The sequence below is a fragment of the Lytechinus variegatus genome, chromosome 5 (assembly GCF_018143015.1).
Source record: "Lytechinus variegatus isolate NC3 chromosome 5, Lvar_3.0, whole genome shotgun sequence".
Classification (NCBI taxonomy): domain Eukaryota; kingdom Metazoa; phylum Echinodermata; class Echinoidea; order Temnopleuroida; family Toxopneustidae; genus Lytechinus; species Lytechinus variegatus.
The window spans coordinates 15,624,807-15,643,453 of record NC_054744.1 but is presented as its reverse complement, the minus strand read 5'-3'; the positions used below and the strand labels follow the sequence as shown (position 1 = coordinate 15,643,453).

General features: G+C 36.2%; 1 protein-coding gene across 2 annotated transcripts in view; it reads right to left on the bottom strand.

The window, feature by feature from the left end:
• Window positions 1-9,933, bottom strand: part of LOC121415560 (myotubularin-related protein 12-like) — a 93,850-nt gene extending 83,917 nt beyond the window's left edge. Inside the window, exon 1 of one of the 2 annotated variants that reach the window (XM_041608814.1) lies at window positions 9,346-9,933. In XM_041608814.1, coding sequence (XP_041464748.1) covers window positions 9,346-9,387 — 42 coding nt within the window. In that variant the 5' untranslated portion in view covers window positions 9,388-9,933. Of the gene's footprint in view, window positions 1-1,265; window positions 1,509-9,345 lie in introns of those variants that run through there. The other variant, XM_041608813.1, reaches the window with a different exon arrangement.
• Window positions 9,934-18,647: the final 8,714 nt, after the last annotated feature.

The following is an 18,647-nucleotide window of genomic DNA, read 5'->3' as shown; positions in this document are numbered from 1 at the left end:
GTTGTCATTGGTAACCCGTGACTGCTACAATACCCATGCACTATATCAAAGCCATGAAAGTAAATAGATCAGAGAACCAAAAACAAATATGAATTCAGGATATGTCAAATGGCCTTCACATCTAGAGCCTCTTTGAGGCATTCAAGTGTAGTAGTAATTACAAGACAAGACACAGCTTAGACCAAAATCTTTGGTCTCTGTTATGTTGGTTGTTTCGCTGAACTCCATTGGCTCCACTCACCAAATACAGAGACCGAAGTTCTAGCTCGATATGTACAGGGACTCAATGGCCATATGTTTTATTAACTTCGGATAAAACAGGAAGTGGGAGTTGTGCGACAGCCGAAGTCACTTTTTTGCCCCTTTTAAGTTTATTTTTTCCCAATTTGGTGCATTTCAGGCCAAAAGTAGAAAACAGGAATAATAATCTTTATTTTGGACAACTTCTTTTTATATATTTTTATGAAATAAAGGCAAAAATTGATGAGCCCCGACAGGGGGATTTTGCATTATTAACCCCTAATGGAAGCTGCACAATAGTCTAAGAGTCGTCTGTGTACGAGGAGAAATTAAAATGTTATTGTTAAAAAACTCCTCAAAACAGATGGCTGCCAGCTGTCTAGATAGACACAGCTCAGTCACACCAACATGCATGATGACCATGTATGTACCACAGTCCACACTTGTATTCTTTATTATTACAGAAAAAATGGAATTAGACCAAGACATAGATCTATAACTATAAAATCTTTAGTTTGGGTACTATAATCATAAATCAAACTATAAAATCTTTAGTTCGGGTACTATGATCATAAATCAGACTTTAACATTAGTATTTTCGGCCTTTATCCTGAAATAAGTCACCTCTCTTCTCATGTGTGTTAGTGTGTGTGCGCTTGTTGTGTACAAAGTCAATGGGAGATATGAATCATGATTGAAAGAAGTCACCACTGCTGAACGGCAGTGAATGGAGTGGTGACTTAAATTAAAACCAGGATGCCATATTTTACATATGACTGAACACCTCGGCAGAAGGGTTTGAATGTCATATCAAGCTGCCAACATAGCCAAATTTTTACCAAAATGCGCGCCTATCGACGCCTCCTCCTGGTCCATAACCAAGTACGGTAATGTGGGCCGTGGGAAGCTGCTACAGTGCTAGTGCTAGCTGGGGAGGAAACCCGACGATTTACGGATGCCCGCTACACCACCACCGCGCCGCTCACCGGTGCAGTCCAGTGGGACTGGGAGTGAATTGAGCTTACCTTCGGCTTCTTTTTCTCCTCTCCTCCAGCAACGTAAACACTTTCATTTAAATAACTTCTAAACGAAGCAGCATTTCTGTTTAAAGACATAACTGATTCTGGATGACGTAGGAATTATATCAGAAAACGTAAACGAAAACCGGTCGTGGAAGACGTAGGCACGATACCAGTGTGATGTAAATAATTATTGGGGCACCGCCATGTTTCCGCACAATAATAAAATTACATTGACAGGTCAAAAGGTCATCTAATCGACGGCATGCGGCATACCTTTCACACAACGCGAGTTTCCCCAACCAGATACTGTCGTATACGACCACGCCCATCTCGCAGATAAGAGGACAACCGACCGCGCCCTAGTTGGAAGATGACATGAAGAACACCACTCGACATTTTCCGGGACATTTCTGAGGTTTCGTTTCATTATGCAGGGGCCGCGGAACCGGGGGGCTGGGGGGCTTCAGCCCCCCCCCCCCACTTTTTTCCAAAACCGTGTACAAAAACGCAAAAATTACCATACGATTGTGATTTTTAGCATGGTCAGCCCCCCCACTTTTGGCTCAGCCCCCCCACTTTGAAAACCGTTCCGCGGCCCCTGTATTGTTTGTTTACTCTCCAAATAGAAAAGGCATTTGGTGCCGGGATTTGGTGTAAATTTATCCTGAATTTTTTTTTTTTTAAGATGGCCTATATCATTTTTAGAGCGCAACCAAGCGTGTGAGCATTCTAAATTTTGAAAGTTGGATTGGAATATTTAATTATAGTAATTTCATTAGTACAAGTCACCAGCGTCAATCCGATCCGAGCAGTTGGAGGGGGGGGGGGGTGATCTGAAAATTCAAAATTTGGGGGACACCCCCACACCAAGGGCTATATGTATACGGGGGTACATGTATAGGCCTATGGCCATGTACATAATTGTACCATCTTCCAGTTAAAGGCCTATAAAGATTTTTAATGGCTATAAATTAATATCAACAAAATGATGTCCAAAAACCTCTTAAATCACATCATGGACGATGTAAACGTATGTGTATGTATTGTAAATGTGTACATTATGTCTTTCAGTTGAATGCATATCATGAATTTGTTCGATATGGCTGTATTGCAATGGATTTGTAAGCATGTAAAGAAATTAATTACAGTAAATATCAACACGCGAGAGAAGCGAGCGAGCGAGCAAATTTTTAATGTTGGAAGACAGAATGACGGCCAAAATCGTCTTTCAAGGGGTGTGTAATGATGGGGAAAATGCAGCAAGTGAGCGAAGTGGGTGGGCCTCAAGTTGAATCGTTTAAAATTATGTGCATATAATTACAGAAGATGATAAGGTAGATTATCAATAAATTAAACGTCAGAAGAAAACAAAAAGGAAATATAAAGAGCAAATATAAGTATTGAATAGTCCATATTTTTCAATGAAAACTCATTTATTCACTGGTTAAAGGTGATGGGAATCATTATTATCGGGAATAAGGGTGTTTATGAAATGATTATAGGTTATCAAATGCCACAGTATAAACTTCCAAAAGGTGGAAATAGCACAGTGATGAAAATTGACAGAAAAATATTGCAGAAAGGAAAGATTTTGAATAATCTTTAATATCATATTGGGAGGTGAGCAACATTCAAAATTTTGGGGTAAAATCACATTTGAAATATAGATTGTTATGGGATTAATGTGATTTAAAGTCTCCGATGAACGGATGACATTGTAAAGTGTGTGGGAAATATTGCTTTCCTAACTTGCTTCTGTGTTTCATGAACGGCATTATGGTCGATGTCATCAGTAATTACTCATCGTAGGCGTACTCATGACTTGAAGTATAAAGTATACCTTTATTACCCCCCCCCTCGCTTTCACAAAGATGCTAGGATAATATTACCCCCCCCCACGTCACTAGCGTACCTACGGGGGGCAGGGGGGCAGTCTGCCCCCCCCCTGTCGAGTCACAACCCATGCAAAGGACGTGTCCCTGCCCCCCTGACGAGCTTGAAGACCTTTTTTTTGGCTTGTCACTTTTTTTGTGGTATAATATCCTTTATTTGTGATTGAAAACCTTTTTCTTTTTCTTCTTTTTTTTTGCTTGTCAAATTTTTTGGCGGACGGTTTTGCCCCCACCCCCCTGTGGAAAATCCTAGGTACGCCACTCCCTCCCCCAACATTCATGCAAGTGTATTCAAAGGATGTTTTAATTGGTATGTGATAAAAGTTATAATCATATTTAAAAGTCATTGATATCTTACAATTCATAAATGGACGCATTATAACCATACTCTCATGATGCAGCTATATATAACATTATTTTGCAATATGTTAAACGTAGGGATGAGGATGTATCCACACCCCCCCCCCCATCCCCCGGGATTTACGTAAGTGAACTTCAAGTTATATGTTTCGATGTAAGATCATTTCGATATGTGATGATTTCAGGCCTGAGAAAACACCCCTTTCGAACTGGTGTAGGTCCATGATGGGCCGAACAGGCCGGCCTTAAGTATCATTTTAGTAGAAATATTCACTCCTTTCTACTTGAAAAGGGGACATTCCCATTTCAAGATGATACCTTTGCTAAGGAAATGGATCATGTGATCGTACTTCTCACGGATTTCAAGTTTCAATATAGGGGGAAAACAGCACTTAATCGCTATGTTTACACCAACTTAATATAATGAAAACATGCAGATTGTATGTTTGATAAAAATCACGAGAATTCCCAAGATAAAATGATAAAAGAATACGTTTCCAGGGAATTTCCTTGACATAATAAGCAAATTAAAGGAAATAGGTATTCTTGGCATTAATTTGTCCTTCTAACATTTTAGTTAGAACGAATTTTAGTTAGAACTTCCCCCTTGGATTTATCAATATTCCGATTGTCGTGCTTTTTAGTTATTTATTTCTGATACAGCAAAGCAGGTATATAGTTAAACACACCTCGGATTACACATTGAATTTGCAGGACTTTTTTTCAATTTACACAAATTATATAGATAACAAGATTCATCGATATCTTTCAAACAGCGTGTAATTTAATTTGATATATTTCTCCTTTTTTTCTACAATCGATATAAACTATGAAAATGAATAATCTTTTATAAAGAATATATCTACCAAAAGTTAATACAGGCTTTAAAACTATAAACTCAATTAGGGTTATGAGGTACCCCTACTTGAAAACAGACGATTATTTGGGAATGTAAATGAGCTCGAAAATATTTGGTATATAGGCCGACATGATTCCTCTGAGGTCAGGGTCTTATACACCTACAAAGTGATAAAGGAAGTTTATATAACTTCATGGTATACAAATAGCAACTGGCTTATTACTATTCTAGTCAAAATTTACCCAAATTCTATTTGAGGGCAATTTTAGCGTAGCGACATGGCACTCAAACAGTTTCAATTACAATTATCACATTTTGAAACAATATTCAAACAATTTTTACCGAATTAGACACAGATGGCATTTAGATAACTGTACAATGAATATTACCAAAAAAAATTGAACAGAGCTAGAGAAGATGCAGTTATTGTGTTGCTGATGGCGTACGCCTATACAATATCATTGGTATGTAAAATTGATCATTGTTGAATGTCTGATTATCATTCTGACAAATCTCTGCAATTATTTTGAATATGAATGTAAGATGTAACGATATTTGACAAAACAAATAATTGCATCATGCCTGTGCTTGACTGTATAAAATCCAAGTTAAAATTTGCCTATATATATGTCCCTGTTTATGGGGTCCGGTCTAGTTGTTTTCCCCATGAATGCCAAAAAAGGGAGGCTGAATGTAAGGGCGGATCCAGGATTTTCCAAAGGGGGATTTTTACCAGAAAAATCTGACCAAAAAAAAAAAATCACTTGTGACATATTCCTATATTTGCCATGACTGTCGAAAGGGGAGGGGGCACAATTATTTTGTGATCGACATTAAAGATATTGACTGTGACTCTCAAAGGGGGGGGCACGGGTCGGATGTGCCCCCCCCCCCTTGGATCCGCCACTGAATGAATGATATATACTGACAGACTTACAGATGGCTAGATTATACTTTCTTTGATGGATCGGTCATACTGAGTAAATTTTACAATTTTATATTGTTTCGGATTGATTATTTGTTTCAGATCATGGCTTAGCGCAGCAGCGGGGCCTGGGAAGCTGTCACCCCCCCCCCCCCCCATTCTCCAGCAATTTTGTAATCTTACATTTTTTTACTGAAAAAAAATCACAAAGTTTATCAAACTGTGCACGAAATTCACTTCGATAAATGCAAATGCGCCCTCAACTTTCGAGTTCCGTACAGCCCTCTTTTATGATGCTGTGCAGAACCACGTTTCAGATTGCTCTTTAAATTACCTTTCTTTTTCATATTTTCCTTTTTCGAGGATTGACGTTGTTTTGTAGAGATTGTCATTTACACTAATTTGATATTAATTTATATTTCATTTTGTTTTCAAATCGATCGCAAAAGGGCTTTGTGTATTATTGATTTTAAAACAGAAATTTTTGCTTTGTTAGTTGTGATTTAGTACAGGTGTATCTTTAATTTTTGCAGTCTCAATATTTATGTTATATATATATATAAGGTCAAGAATTTGAATGCACATGGTACACTTTTCTATGATTCCCTTATTTACCAGTTTGCATCGTTTAATGGATGATGAATCCCTTTAAACATTGTTTGTTCAATCAGAAATTTCAAGTCAATATTATGACAAACAACAGTTTACCATTTAGATATCAATGCCATAGCAAAGTTTGCAATTTCTCAGAACGAAACGATTTCCATATCCTTCCTCAAAATAAGAAGTCGCCTTAGTTTAAGTGGGACATGTTGTACATCGAGCATGTTAAGAGGGAGCTATAACCTGATTAAATCCGAATTAAATCACTGAAATTGATTACTGCACTCAAAATTTCAACATTAATAGGACTTGATGTTTCCGATAGATTGAAAACCCATGCATCTGATATTTATTTATTCAAAACAAAGTTCTGCACTAAAGTGTAAATAAGCGAAGTGATCTACCATTTACGATTATTAAAATCTAACTTCTTTTCTTGGAAGAATTACAACAGTATGTTACACCACCCTTTATTCTACAGAGTAGGCCTATGTCATGCATCTGTCACATGAGGAAATATATGCAATTTTAAAAGACGTGTTTTAAGTTTATTTGTCTAATGCACCGGTTCATTCATTCATAACCAGAGGGTGAATTAAAGTTGATGTCACCATTATTATCACTTATCATTATTCTTATTGTTATTGTCATTATTGTTGTGTTTGTGGCTGTTATTGGTATCGCCATCCTCATCATCTTCACTTTGTTCTTGTTTCGTTAATCTCCCCCTGTAACAAATTGACAGAAATCGTGACTAGGCCTATATAAACCCCGAATATAAAGTGCCTTCAGAATAAGAAAAAAAGTGCAATGCACACTTCAAATGTTAATTGAATGGGAGCTGCCTTTTCTGTTGCAAACTTGCACCCTTTATAGGGCTCAATGTGCTGCTAAAGAGTGCAGAGTTACCTTATGATGCAAAATTGCACCCATTTTATTAGTAGTTGACTTTTCAAACAGGAAAACATAATGTACATCGCAAGCAATAATAATTCAGTACAGACGCATACAATGGCTCCACAAAGTGAAATTAAACATCTGCAATTAGTTACGAATAATTGCACGCAGTTTCAACCGGATGCACTTATAAGAAAAAACATGCATTCGTTTAAGCTTTGAATCATACCGAATGTTTTGCAAATTCGTACAAATCTATACTAAGGCTATCAAAGTTTTACTACAATCATAAATCAATCGATTTACAATATTTACCCCCTTTGTCTATGCAACTAAGAAATTGAATCACATTCAATCTACATGTATATACTACATTTTTGACGTGAATTATATAAATTTTGCTAAGCGTGTTTTGTTTTGACCTTTATATCATAAGAATGTAAACAATGACATGTACAATTTAGTTCTAATGGAGAAAAAAAAATCTTAAATAACATGGATTCAATATTATTCTTTTCCTTGTTCGTTCTCCTTCCTTCCTCGTAAAATACTGACTTTCATAATCAAATAATGTCATATGATAAAGCTTAAGTTAAAGAAAATAATCGAACTAAAAGAAATTACACCAATAAGATACAAAACAATAACAATAATAATGGTAATAATGATGACGATGATGATAATGATAATAATAATAATAATAGAAATAGTAGCAGTAGATAGGATTAGTAGTAGTTATAGCAGTAGTAGTAGTAATAGTAATAGTAGTAGTGGTAGTAGTAGTACTAGTAGTAGAAGTACTAGTAGTATATAGTAGTAGTATATAATAGTAGTAGTAGTAGTAGTATAGTAGTAGCAGTAGAAGTAGAAGTAGAAGTAGTAGTAGTAGTAGTAGTAGAAGTAGAAGTAGAAGTAGAAGTAGTAGAAGTAGTAGAAGTACTAGTAGTATAGGCCTATAGTTGTAGTAGTAGTAGTAGTATTATTATAGTATTATAGTAGTAGTATAGTAGTAGTAGTAGTAGTAGCAGTAGTAGTAGTAGTAAGTAGTAGTAGTAGACGTAGTAATAATAGTAGTACTAGTAGTAGAAGTACTAGTAGTATAGGCCTATAGTTGTAGTAGTAATAGTAGTAGTAGTAGTAGTATAGTATTATAGTATAGTAGTAGTAGTAGTAGTAGCAGTAGTAGTAGTAGTAAGTAGTAGTAGTAGTAGTAGTAGTAGTAGTAGTAGTAGTAGTAGTAGTAGTAGTAGTAGTAGTAGTATATAGTAGTAGTAGTATAGTAGTAGTATAGTAGTAGTAGTAGTAGTAGTAGTAGTAGTAGTAGTAGTAGTAGTAGTAGTAGTAGTAGTAGTAGTAGTAGTAGTAGTAGTAATAGTAGTACGAGTAGAAGAACAACAAGAAGAAGAAAAGTACTAGTAGTATATAGTAGTAGTATATAATAGTAGTAGTAGTAGTAGTAGTAGTAGTAGTAGTAGTAGTAGTAAAGTAGAAGTAGTAGTAGTAGTAGTAGTAGTAGTAGTAGTAGTAGTAGTAGTAGTAGTAGTAGTAGTAGTAGTAGTAGTAGTAGTAGTAGTAGTAGTAGTAGTAGTAGTAGTAGTAGTAGTAGTAGTAGTAGTAGTAGTAGTAGTAGTAGTAGTAGTAGTAGTATATAGTAGTAGTAGTAGTAGTAGTAGTAGTAGTAGTAGTAGTAGTAGTAGTAGTAGTAGTAGTAGTAGTAGTAGTAGTAGTAGTAGTAGTAGTAGTAGTAGTAGTAGTAGTAGTAGTAGTAGTAGTAGTAGTAGAAGTATAATGAAAATAATAATCACAATGATAATAATTACAATTATTATTGTTATCATAATAATGATAAAAAGAAGAACTGGGAAGAACAAGGAAAGAGTATTCAGTTGCTCTCACTCAATATATTTGGTCAGAATATACAATTGATTGCAGATAGGGAGGATAGCTGATGCAGTTAACACAATGTTTCACAGTCTATTTTCAAATCCAAGATAGCTATTATTTTGGGGTAATTTTTCCTATACTGCAACTGAGACCACTAAAGTTTTCTCTTTCAATGGCAAAAAAAAATCGATATATATTATGTTTTGCTTTCTTTGGCATTTAGTCGACATACTAGACCTAAACTTCCTTATTCCCCTCAATGTAAGACCTGGTTTAACTTTATATAGTTATGAAAACAATGCAAGTAAAGCTTACTCACCATTTTTAGTTTGCCTGTGGCTTTCCTAGGCATTTCGCGACAATCTTAAAAAGAAATATCAGTCAGATTCAATTTTTAAAAAGTCAACCATGCATGTTCCACCACTCGCCCCAGCCTAAACAATGTTTCTTAACATGCAAAGCTATGAAGACACTCAGGAACTACATATTTTTGTTTCATTGTGCAATTTTTATTGGTATTGTTTTATGGGAGTCTTGAATGATAACTTTTGCATTTATTGACAATTGACTCAACATAACAAAGATACAGACTATAATCATCATAGGCACCGTATATACGGACGCGACTAATTTCAAGACACGGAATTTGAACTTTGCACTTACCCAGCTCAAGACCCCAAAGTGAGACATAAACTTGTTATCCATGATCCTGTTCTGATAAAGAAAGAGGCTATAATATCCAATCGCCGATAATATTCAATCGTCAATAATCCCGATAAATTAATTGATCAAAGACCTGGCAACAACAAGCCAATAGCTAGAAGAAGATGTGTCGTTTGTAACACAAAATGAGACGAAACAAGTTTAACATGTACCCACTGATCGGAGGTGCACCTTTATATCACGGGCATGCAAGGGGTGCTCACGCGTATCTAGAACTCAGCAACCTATCGCAATAAAGTGTATTCAGTCTTTCAAGTTCACATCTGCTAATTCCAACTATCCAAGGCTGATCCTGTAAAGGTCAGAGGCGAACGACACCATAACTTGTTGCAGATATTTGCCACATGCTTTATCCAAGCAGAAAAATCCATGGACATATCTCCCGTGTGTCTGCCTGCATATTAATTTCGCACTTGAGGCAGAGAGAGAGAGAACGAGACCCAAAAAAAGTTTGAAGAAAGTTTAACAGACAGCGAGCGGGGAAAGGCACATCCGATGTGTAATTGCGACTGCACGTTGTAGATGGCCCTAGCATGCTATACTGCATCGTCAGGCCAAGTAGATTCCTTTTTGCCAACGGATCCTGTCTGATGAGTGATAGGGTAATTCAGACAGTTGCAACAGACACAGGAGAGAAGGGGAGAGAAGGGGGAGGGGTGTGAACTGGTAGATCATGGTGTAAGAGAGGGGACGATGGGCAGGTGTATTCATCGAAGAGTCTGGTCGAAAAGTGAGAGAGAGGGGGGGGGGGGGTAATTGAAAGTGGTACTGTATCAATCCCCTCATCATTATTATACCATCTACACACCTTTCTCTTCAGACATGATCGAAGAAAAGTAGGTCAGAAGGCTATATAAAGGTCGATAGGCTAGCCTATATTATGACAACTTTTGAATTCTGGATAACCCATTTTAATCGTGTGAATCGATAAGGCCTATATTAAGGTGTTATACTTAATTAATTATTGTTTCACTCATATTCAGGATAATTATCGAACTTAAACGGTAAAAACGTGTATTTTCCCCTCTAATTTTATTGTTATTCGTGTTGCCAACTCCTTGAAAGTTAGGATTGTCTGTTATTCGTACATGGTGCATGCTTCCGGTTTTGTGTGACGTCATTTTTTCTGGACTCTCTCCCATTTTTGAGTAATATTCCAATATTGTCATGATTTTGTTACTTCCTTCGGTCTTTTATTTTAAACTCCTAATGATTATTGGCAAATCCTTCGATTTTTATCAATTTTTATATAGGCCTATCGGGTAAATCAGTTGGAATTGATTCGTCTTCTATTAAAATAAACCACTCATTTAAAGAATGATGATAAACGAAACCATTGAAAAGCATAATTGAAAAGGTGTTATTATTCACTTAAAATGATTGATAAAGATAGTATAAAAGAAATTTAAAATTTGATTTTTACTTTATTTCATTCTGTCAAATTTATCGGATGGTTATTCAATTGCATTTTATTTTCAAAGTACTCGAAAATTACAAGTTCAAGGTACTTAGGAAGGAAACAGTGCCCGGAATACAATAAAGGGCGAATAACAGAATTGGGTTAGGGTGTCCCATCCCTCCTTCGATGATAAAGAAGTAGTATTCAATAAAAGTTGTTGTTTTTTTTTTTACTTTTGAGGAGTATAATAATACAAGGCCTTTCACATAATTTACACAAAACTCACACGCCCTGAACATATAGCTAAAGGAATACGCCAAATGCGGTGACAAAATAACTTAGGTCTAACAAACACGGACTATTTCCTCGCCACATTATTGTTAATCACTGGAAACATGCATGCATTTACCATATTTGAGTGTCCCCCAATATTAGCTTCGTATTACTTTTTCGGTAATTACTTCACTTTGGCCATCATTCTTATTTTAATTTCAGCACTGCACATTACAGTCCAAGTCTTTTGAGTGGCTGATATACTTCAAACTTTATTTTGATTGATTTTTTTTATGGGGGGTTGTTAATTGTTGTTTGTTTTCAAATGCAAAATAAACTCACTTAAACTCCGCCGCTCTTTGGTGACTTGAAAGTCCCTAACCCGGGTCTCAAGTAATAAATCTTTACTGTAAACAAAATGCTGTCATGTACCGTGGAGTATGCGTCATGTATTTATAAGTAATATCCTAAATGCCAATTAGTCATCGTTTGGCCATCTACCATGCATCTCTCGCCTCGTCTTGGCTTCGAGTGTCTTAATGATAAACCGGATATTGCAGGCGATGAGCAGCAGACCTTTCGCCATAATCATTACATTTTTATCGGATGAACGATTTATTGGAAAGTTCTTTGTATAGTTCCCACAAGAATAAAGCGATCGATCGTTCGTTTTCCTCACGATACAAAAAAAAAGAAGAAGACGCGTGAAGGTTTTGTTAACGAGTTTTTGTTTGGCTCAACTCCATCCCGGATCACAACTAATTAAGTTGACTTTTTCACTCTTAAAATAGGTGATGATACTGATACTGATAGAACATTTACGGGACAATTAAAGAGTGTTCTCACCTTAAAGTCGTTTTCTCTTACATTCGTATTAAGGGCTGCATGGTTTTGCCTCGATTTCGTCTACATAGTTCTTGGAGAACAAAAGTTTGGTGTTGATAAAATATCTATGCAATCTAAAATCTATTATATGTTCATGACCACTGGAAATAAAGAGGCAAGTTTGGAGTTTAGATCACAATATTTGTTTCTTTCATTCCTTTACTCTTTAACCACGTTAGGATTATGAAATGCCTTCAATTATTCGGTAAATGTATATCACAGAACGTGAAACATCATTCCAATAACAACTTGTTAAAGTGCCAAAAAGTGTCACCCGTTTTGCTGTACTTTAACACGCCCCTCATGACGTAGTGTGATGACATCAATAAATGCAACCAGTTGAAATGCTTAAAAATCCAATTTCTTCATCTATTGCATTGTGGGAAGATACATGGTCTACAGAATGTCTTTAAAAGAAAACTATATCATAATCAACAACTGTTTGTTACCTACCATGCTTACCGCAAGTCAATTTCTCTCAGAAGAAAGTTAACCATCATGCGATTGCAAAAAAACAAATGAATTAGCTTGAATTGAGATTGTAAATAAGTACATGAGCATGATGAGACCCCTATACTACCACAAATGCAACAACAATTGTTAGAATGTACTGCAATAAGAATTCTGCTCGTTCCTAAGTTTTCCTTGATTTCCTTACGTATATATTTTTACTTATAGGCTGCGATGCAGCAATTTCCTTATGGATTCTCAAACTTTCCCCCTTAAGGGTCAGAATCCTAAAATCCTAACAGGGCCAGATTTGGCGGATGGATCAAAATATCTATATAAAAATAGGACCGACCGAGCGAAAACGTTAACCTTTTTATTACAAAGATCTAATTATTGGATAGATTTTGACTCATTGTTAAGAGAATAATGTGATTTTTGTCTTTGTATACTTATTAAAATAAGGGTACTCTAAAAGTGCTCCATGAGGGTCATCGTGTGTCCAACCAACATCGGGTATTTGTTTTGGGCATTTTTATTATCCATCATAGTGTGATGAAAATTTTGCCCATTCTAAAGTAATTGCTGCCTATTTTTAACCTTACTGGCAATATGCTTCCCGAATTGGGTAAAAACTGCCCCCAAATTGGTTGGGCACAAATTACCCTCGTGGTGGTAAAAAAAATTATTCAATATTTTTTACAGTGAAGTGGGGCCACTGATCAACGATTTTGAAAGTGGGGGAATCGAGGAGGATTGATCATGCAAAAATCACGATTATGAGGTACACATTTACCGGGGGGGGGGGGTTGAAGGCCCCTTTGTGCTTTAGCCTCCGTGTTTGCGAGGCCTCTCATGTCTTCAAACAATCCCAGTGTTGGTACATGTTGGTAATATATACGTTAGCGTACCTACGGGGGGGGGGTGAGAGAGAGCTTGACGAGTCACAACCCATGCAAGGGACGTATCTCTGTGCCCCCCCCGGGACCTTTTTTTGCATGTCATTTTTTGGGGCGGACGAATTTGTCCTCCCCCTGGAAAGTCCTAGGTACGCCATTGAAAAAATATATATCGTATATATATATATATATATATATATATATATATATATAGAAGAGGTGGCCTGTTATTCTTGGAATATAAGTTATTCGTACACTGTAAAAAAATTGGGCAAAATTTTAACCAGCATGAGGGTAATTATGTATCCAACCAATTTGGGGTAGTATTTTACCCAATGCGGGAAGTATATTGTCCAGTAAGGTTAAAAAATAAGCAGAAATTACTTTAGAACGAGCAAAATTTTCATCACACTGGATAAATAATAATGCCCAAAAGAAATGCCCAATGTTGGTTGGATACATAATTACCATCATGGAGCATTTTACCCAATATTTTTAAGAGTGTATTTACACCACCCATTACTTCATCCATTGCAAACGTCATATTAAATAAGCATAACATTGAAATGAGGCCAAATGAACTAATTTGAAGATGAAAACATTGCCAAATCTAACTGATCCAGTTTGATACTCGTGACCTTATCTGCTCAATTAAAACCACAAACATAAACAGCGGCACTAATGACTGTAATATCTACAGAGATTGCTGTGTAATTTCTTGTTGTTTCCTTACCATGTTTATTTGTTCTTATTCCGATTATTCACATATTACTGGAGTACCTGGGCGTCAGGAGGAACTCATAATGATTACAGAACTCATTCTTGATTGCATTATTTTCAAGATGCTGTATGTCACCCTCAATCCTCTTCCATCTGTTTGGGGTCACATGATAGAAGTCAACCAACGTTTGATCTGATTTTAGAACGGGGGCCCCATAAACACTCATCCTTCCTAGAAAATTTATTTCATTCAGCGAAACAGAGGTGTATATTCTAACTTAATGGAACTTCCGATTAAATTTTGGCGCAGTTCCTCTCTTAATCATGAGGTATTATTTGGACGAATGTCTCGATTGACGGCGTCATTTTCATGATTTTTGTTACGAGTGAGATCGGATCTTCTCTTCGCTCATGATGTTCGTTGCCCCCCCCCCCCCCGCACTACATGAAATAATAAAATCCAAATTGTTGATCAAGGGGAACTCGAGTGCAAGGGAACCTAATGACGGAGCAAAATATATTGATATTTTCTTAAGCTTATCATTTTAAACCCACAGCACGTTATGAAATAAAGAAAGTGGGATGAAAGACCGTTTGCAGGTTTTCACAAGTAAAATGTAGGCATTGTAATGAATGGGGACTAGTAATATGCGAGAAAGCATGGTGTCCAAGCAACAGAATTGGTTTTGTTAGTAAAAGCATGGAGCTATTAAAGAGATGATCCGGGCTGAAAATATTAATATCTATATAAATAGAGTAAAAATTACAAAGTGCAGTGCTGAAAATTTCATAAAAATAGGACAACAAATAACAAAGTTATTGAATTTTAACGTTGATCAATATTCTGTGAATACAACTGAATATTTATTAGGTGGGCTGATAATGCCACATCCCCACTTTCCTTTATCTTATTTTATTACATGAAATTATAATTGATTCATTTTTTATACATGCGTAAATGATGTGTCTCCATTATGATGAAATAAGTTGCGGCAATAAATAACCAATACGCTAAATCAGTTGTCAATCCAATTGTTTTAGTTCTTGGTATATTTTTTTTAATAAACTTAATTTCATATAATAAAATACAAAAGAACAAGTGGAGATATGACATCATCAGCCCATATCTAATGAATATTCATGAAGACGTGCCTAGAACTGTTCCACCGGAATGATGCAAATCTTTAGAATTCATCAACTCCGTTATTATCCGATTTTGATAGAACTTTAAGCATTTTGCTCTGTGATTTTTTTTATTGAGATATGAATATCTCCAGCCTGGACAGATTGAGTAAAACCCTTTCGCTATTATATACGCTTTCCTTTCATTTCGCAGGGTAGGGACAGTTATGTATTATATCGATTTTTTTCCTAAATACCTCCCCACACTTTTTTTTCCTTCCTTCATGCTGACCAGTCAATAGAAGACATGCCCATGTGCCACCTTGCTACGTCAGTTCATGTTTGCTGTACTATAGCAAGGCTGATGACCATGGACTCTACGTGGTCAAGTCCCGGGGGTCAAGAGATGACACAAAGACTCATCACGAGACATTGACATGGTGACAATTATTACGTAATATGCAGGGGTAATACGAATTTACAAGGGATCACTTGGAAGACGTGCAAGCATATATTTAGTCATTTACTTCCATCTTTGATATATAAGTTATTTTGAAAAAAAGTCACTCGTTAGATTGCAATTGTAAAAATATCTAAAGACAAGATTAAAACTCATCAACTGTGTTGGTTGATAGGATGGCACTTTGTTCTAAGCCTCCATACTAACTTTATACCCTTCCTGTTCATGACAAAGATGTAATGAACCATCGTAAGACAAAAAAAACTAAGCACGTACTAATCGTTTTCTTCTCACGTCATTGAAAATTTGTTTTGGACACGTTTAATTGAAATTGCCAACTAGCACTGAACAAAAATCACTGGTTAGGCCTATTCCACACCTACTAGTGGGATTTAGTCAATGCTGGTTCATTGTATTTAGTTTGCTAAATTTTATTACAAAAGTGGTTTACAAATAAAAATACAGAGTTCGAGTCCTTATCAAAGTTAATTAATTACAAACATTGGTATTAAGACTGCATATCCGAATCCATTCTTCTGTGGTTGTGTTATAAAAAAAGAATTACTGACAGAAAGGAAATTGAGTTGCATCTCAAGACCGATTAAAATTTTGTCTCGATGTGGTACTTCCGATTTATTGCAGATATAAAGTAAACAATAACCAAGAAAATTTAGATTTATAGGCCTATTAGTAGAAATCACGAGACTGACAAGGTGCCCATATTAATCACGCTATGAAAAATGATTTTTCTCTGTTCAAAGAATTAAGTAGTGAGATATATTATTGAGCTGTGTGGTTAAAGAGTAAGAAAAAAAGTAAATAGTTAAAAGTTGTTCAAAATCTACGATTAACTGAAACTGATATCAATTAGTTCATAGAAATAAAACAAAAATACAAAGGCATATCCATTTTAGTTTATTTCTATAAACTAATTCACAATTATTTACAAAGTCCCTTATTTTGTCTAAATATACATGTCGTGTTATTTTGATGGAGATGGGGCAAAACGCTCTCTATTTTATTATACTTTAATATCTTATTTATTTCAGTTTATTCATATTCCCTCCTCTCATATCCGTTTTGACGACTTGATTGTATGCAATATTATTTAATGCCTTTAAGATTGTATTAATTGCTTAAATTCATTTCATAAATTCAGATGTAACGTTTAGAAAGCGTCATTGTTGTGACCAAATATGACTAGGTGACTAACATTATCTTCATTTGATTTCGAAAGCCTTTTTGGATCATGATTAAACATGCTCATATCTCGTGCAACATGCAGCCCTGATTATATTGAGCTCATTTCTGCGGGTAAAAGAATTGCATTCCTGTACGTCAAATACTGACGCATTTCAAGTTATATCAATCATTTTATTAATAGGCCTGAATTTAGAGGAGAGGGGAAGATTTTGAGGTTAGCGGATGATGATTCCTGATCACCTGTAGAGAAAGATAGCATCCTCCCTCACCCAATGTGCGTCTCTCTCTCTCTATTCCCTATCCTTCACCTACAATCATGGCCGTAAACAGGAGGGGGGGGGGGCAGTTGCCCCAAGAAATTTTGAAAACTTACTTTTTCTTAACTCAAAATTTTCACAAATTTACCTAAAATAGTGGAAAACCTTCAATATCACTTCAGAAAATATGAAACAGTGCCTTTATTACAAGGTCGCTTTACTCGCTTGCTTTCGAGTTTATCATTACATGTTATGCCCACCATCAGCAAAACATCTGCGTATGGCTATGTCTACAATCTATCTGCTCCATACAGGGACAGTGCTACAGGGGTGCATTTTCAAGTAATGAAATAAGGAGAAAAACTATTGTAAAAAATGTAGAACGTTAAAAAGAATGATACATATAAAGAGATATATCTTAGTTGTGTAACTCTATATTATTCATTATACACAAGAATGTGACATCGCCTTCCAGTTGCCTCGCCCCCCTCCCCTTATCAAAATATCCTGGCTCTGCCCCTGTCTCAATTTTCACCGCGTACCATTCCCCCCCCCCCCCTCTTTATTCCTTTCCTCCATCTCTCACCACGATGTCAACTCGCTTCTTGTACCCCATATTATTCACCCCTTTCCCCTCTCATTTTCACATTTGCCTCTTCCGTCTCTCATACCATTATCCCATCTCTCAAATGCACAAATCTTCATCTAGCTCTCTCTTGTTTTTGTTGTATTGTTCAGATTTCGTCCATCTACCAGCCGTCAGCATAGACTATAACTGTCCAGACCGGCTGACGGAAGACCATCTATTTTTCTATAATTCCCTTTTCGCAAGTCTAGTATCGGACACCTCCCCCTTCGCGTTCAGTATTTCTTTTCACCAATTTACGGACGCCTTCCTCTTCATTATCATTCAAATACCTTCTTCCATCTCACCTTCATGCAGGTTTTGCTGGATTGTTCATCCGAGGTTCACTCCAGTATCCCCATTAACCCTATCTAGGCCGGAGGGGGGGGGGGGGCTCGGAGGCCCCCCCCCTCAACAAATCGCGCGATATTTTCGCCGCGCGATTTTTTTTGACCGCGCCGCTCGCTGACTTTTTACTTTCAAGTCTTGCGCAACTTTTGAGACCAATTTTGCGTCACCCGGGTACGTGGTTCCAAAATTGCATAACATTATGTAAGTGCATGTCAGACCAAAAATTGCTCAAAACCGTTATTTTGTGTACTAAGTCAATGCAAATTGTGTTATCAACCAAAATTCATAAATGCATGATTTTTAGTTTGCTGGTCTAAACGTATTTATTTTATGCTTTTTATGATCACAGAAGTCTCCAACAAATTTCATTGAAAAAACAATGAAAAACAAAAGGTCCAAAAAACAAAGAAATACATAAGAAATTCCAAAAAACAATATAATACATAACAAAATGACTTGATATCGCAATTTTTTTCATGTACACTAGCTAAGAACACCACAAAGAGTTTCTATACCAAGAATTAGTACATTTGGAGCTTTATTAAGGGAGTTACAGGAAAAAGTATGATTTCACATACTAATTACGCATAAATTAGCATAA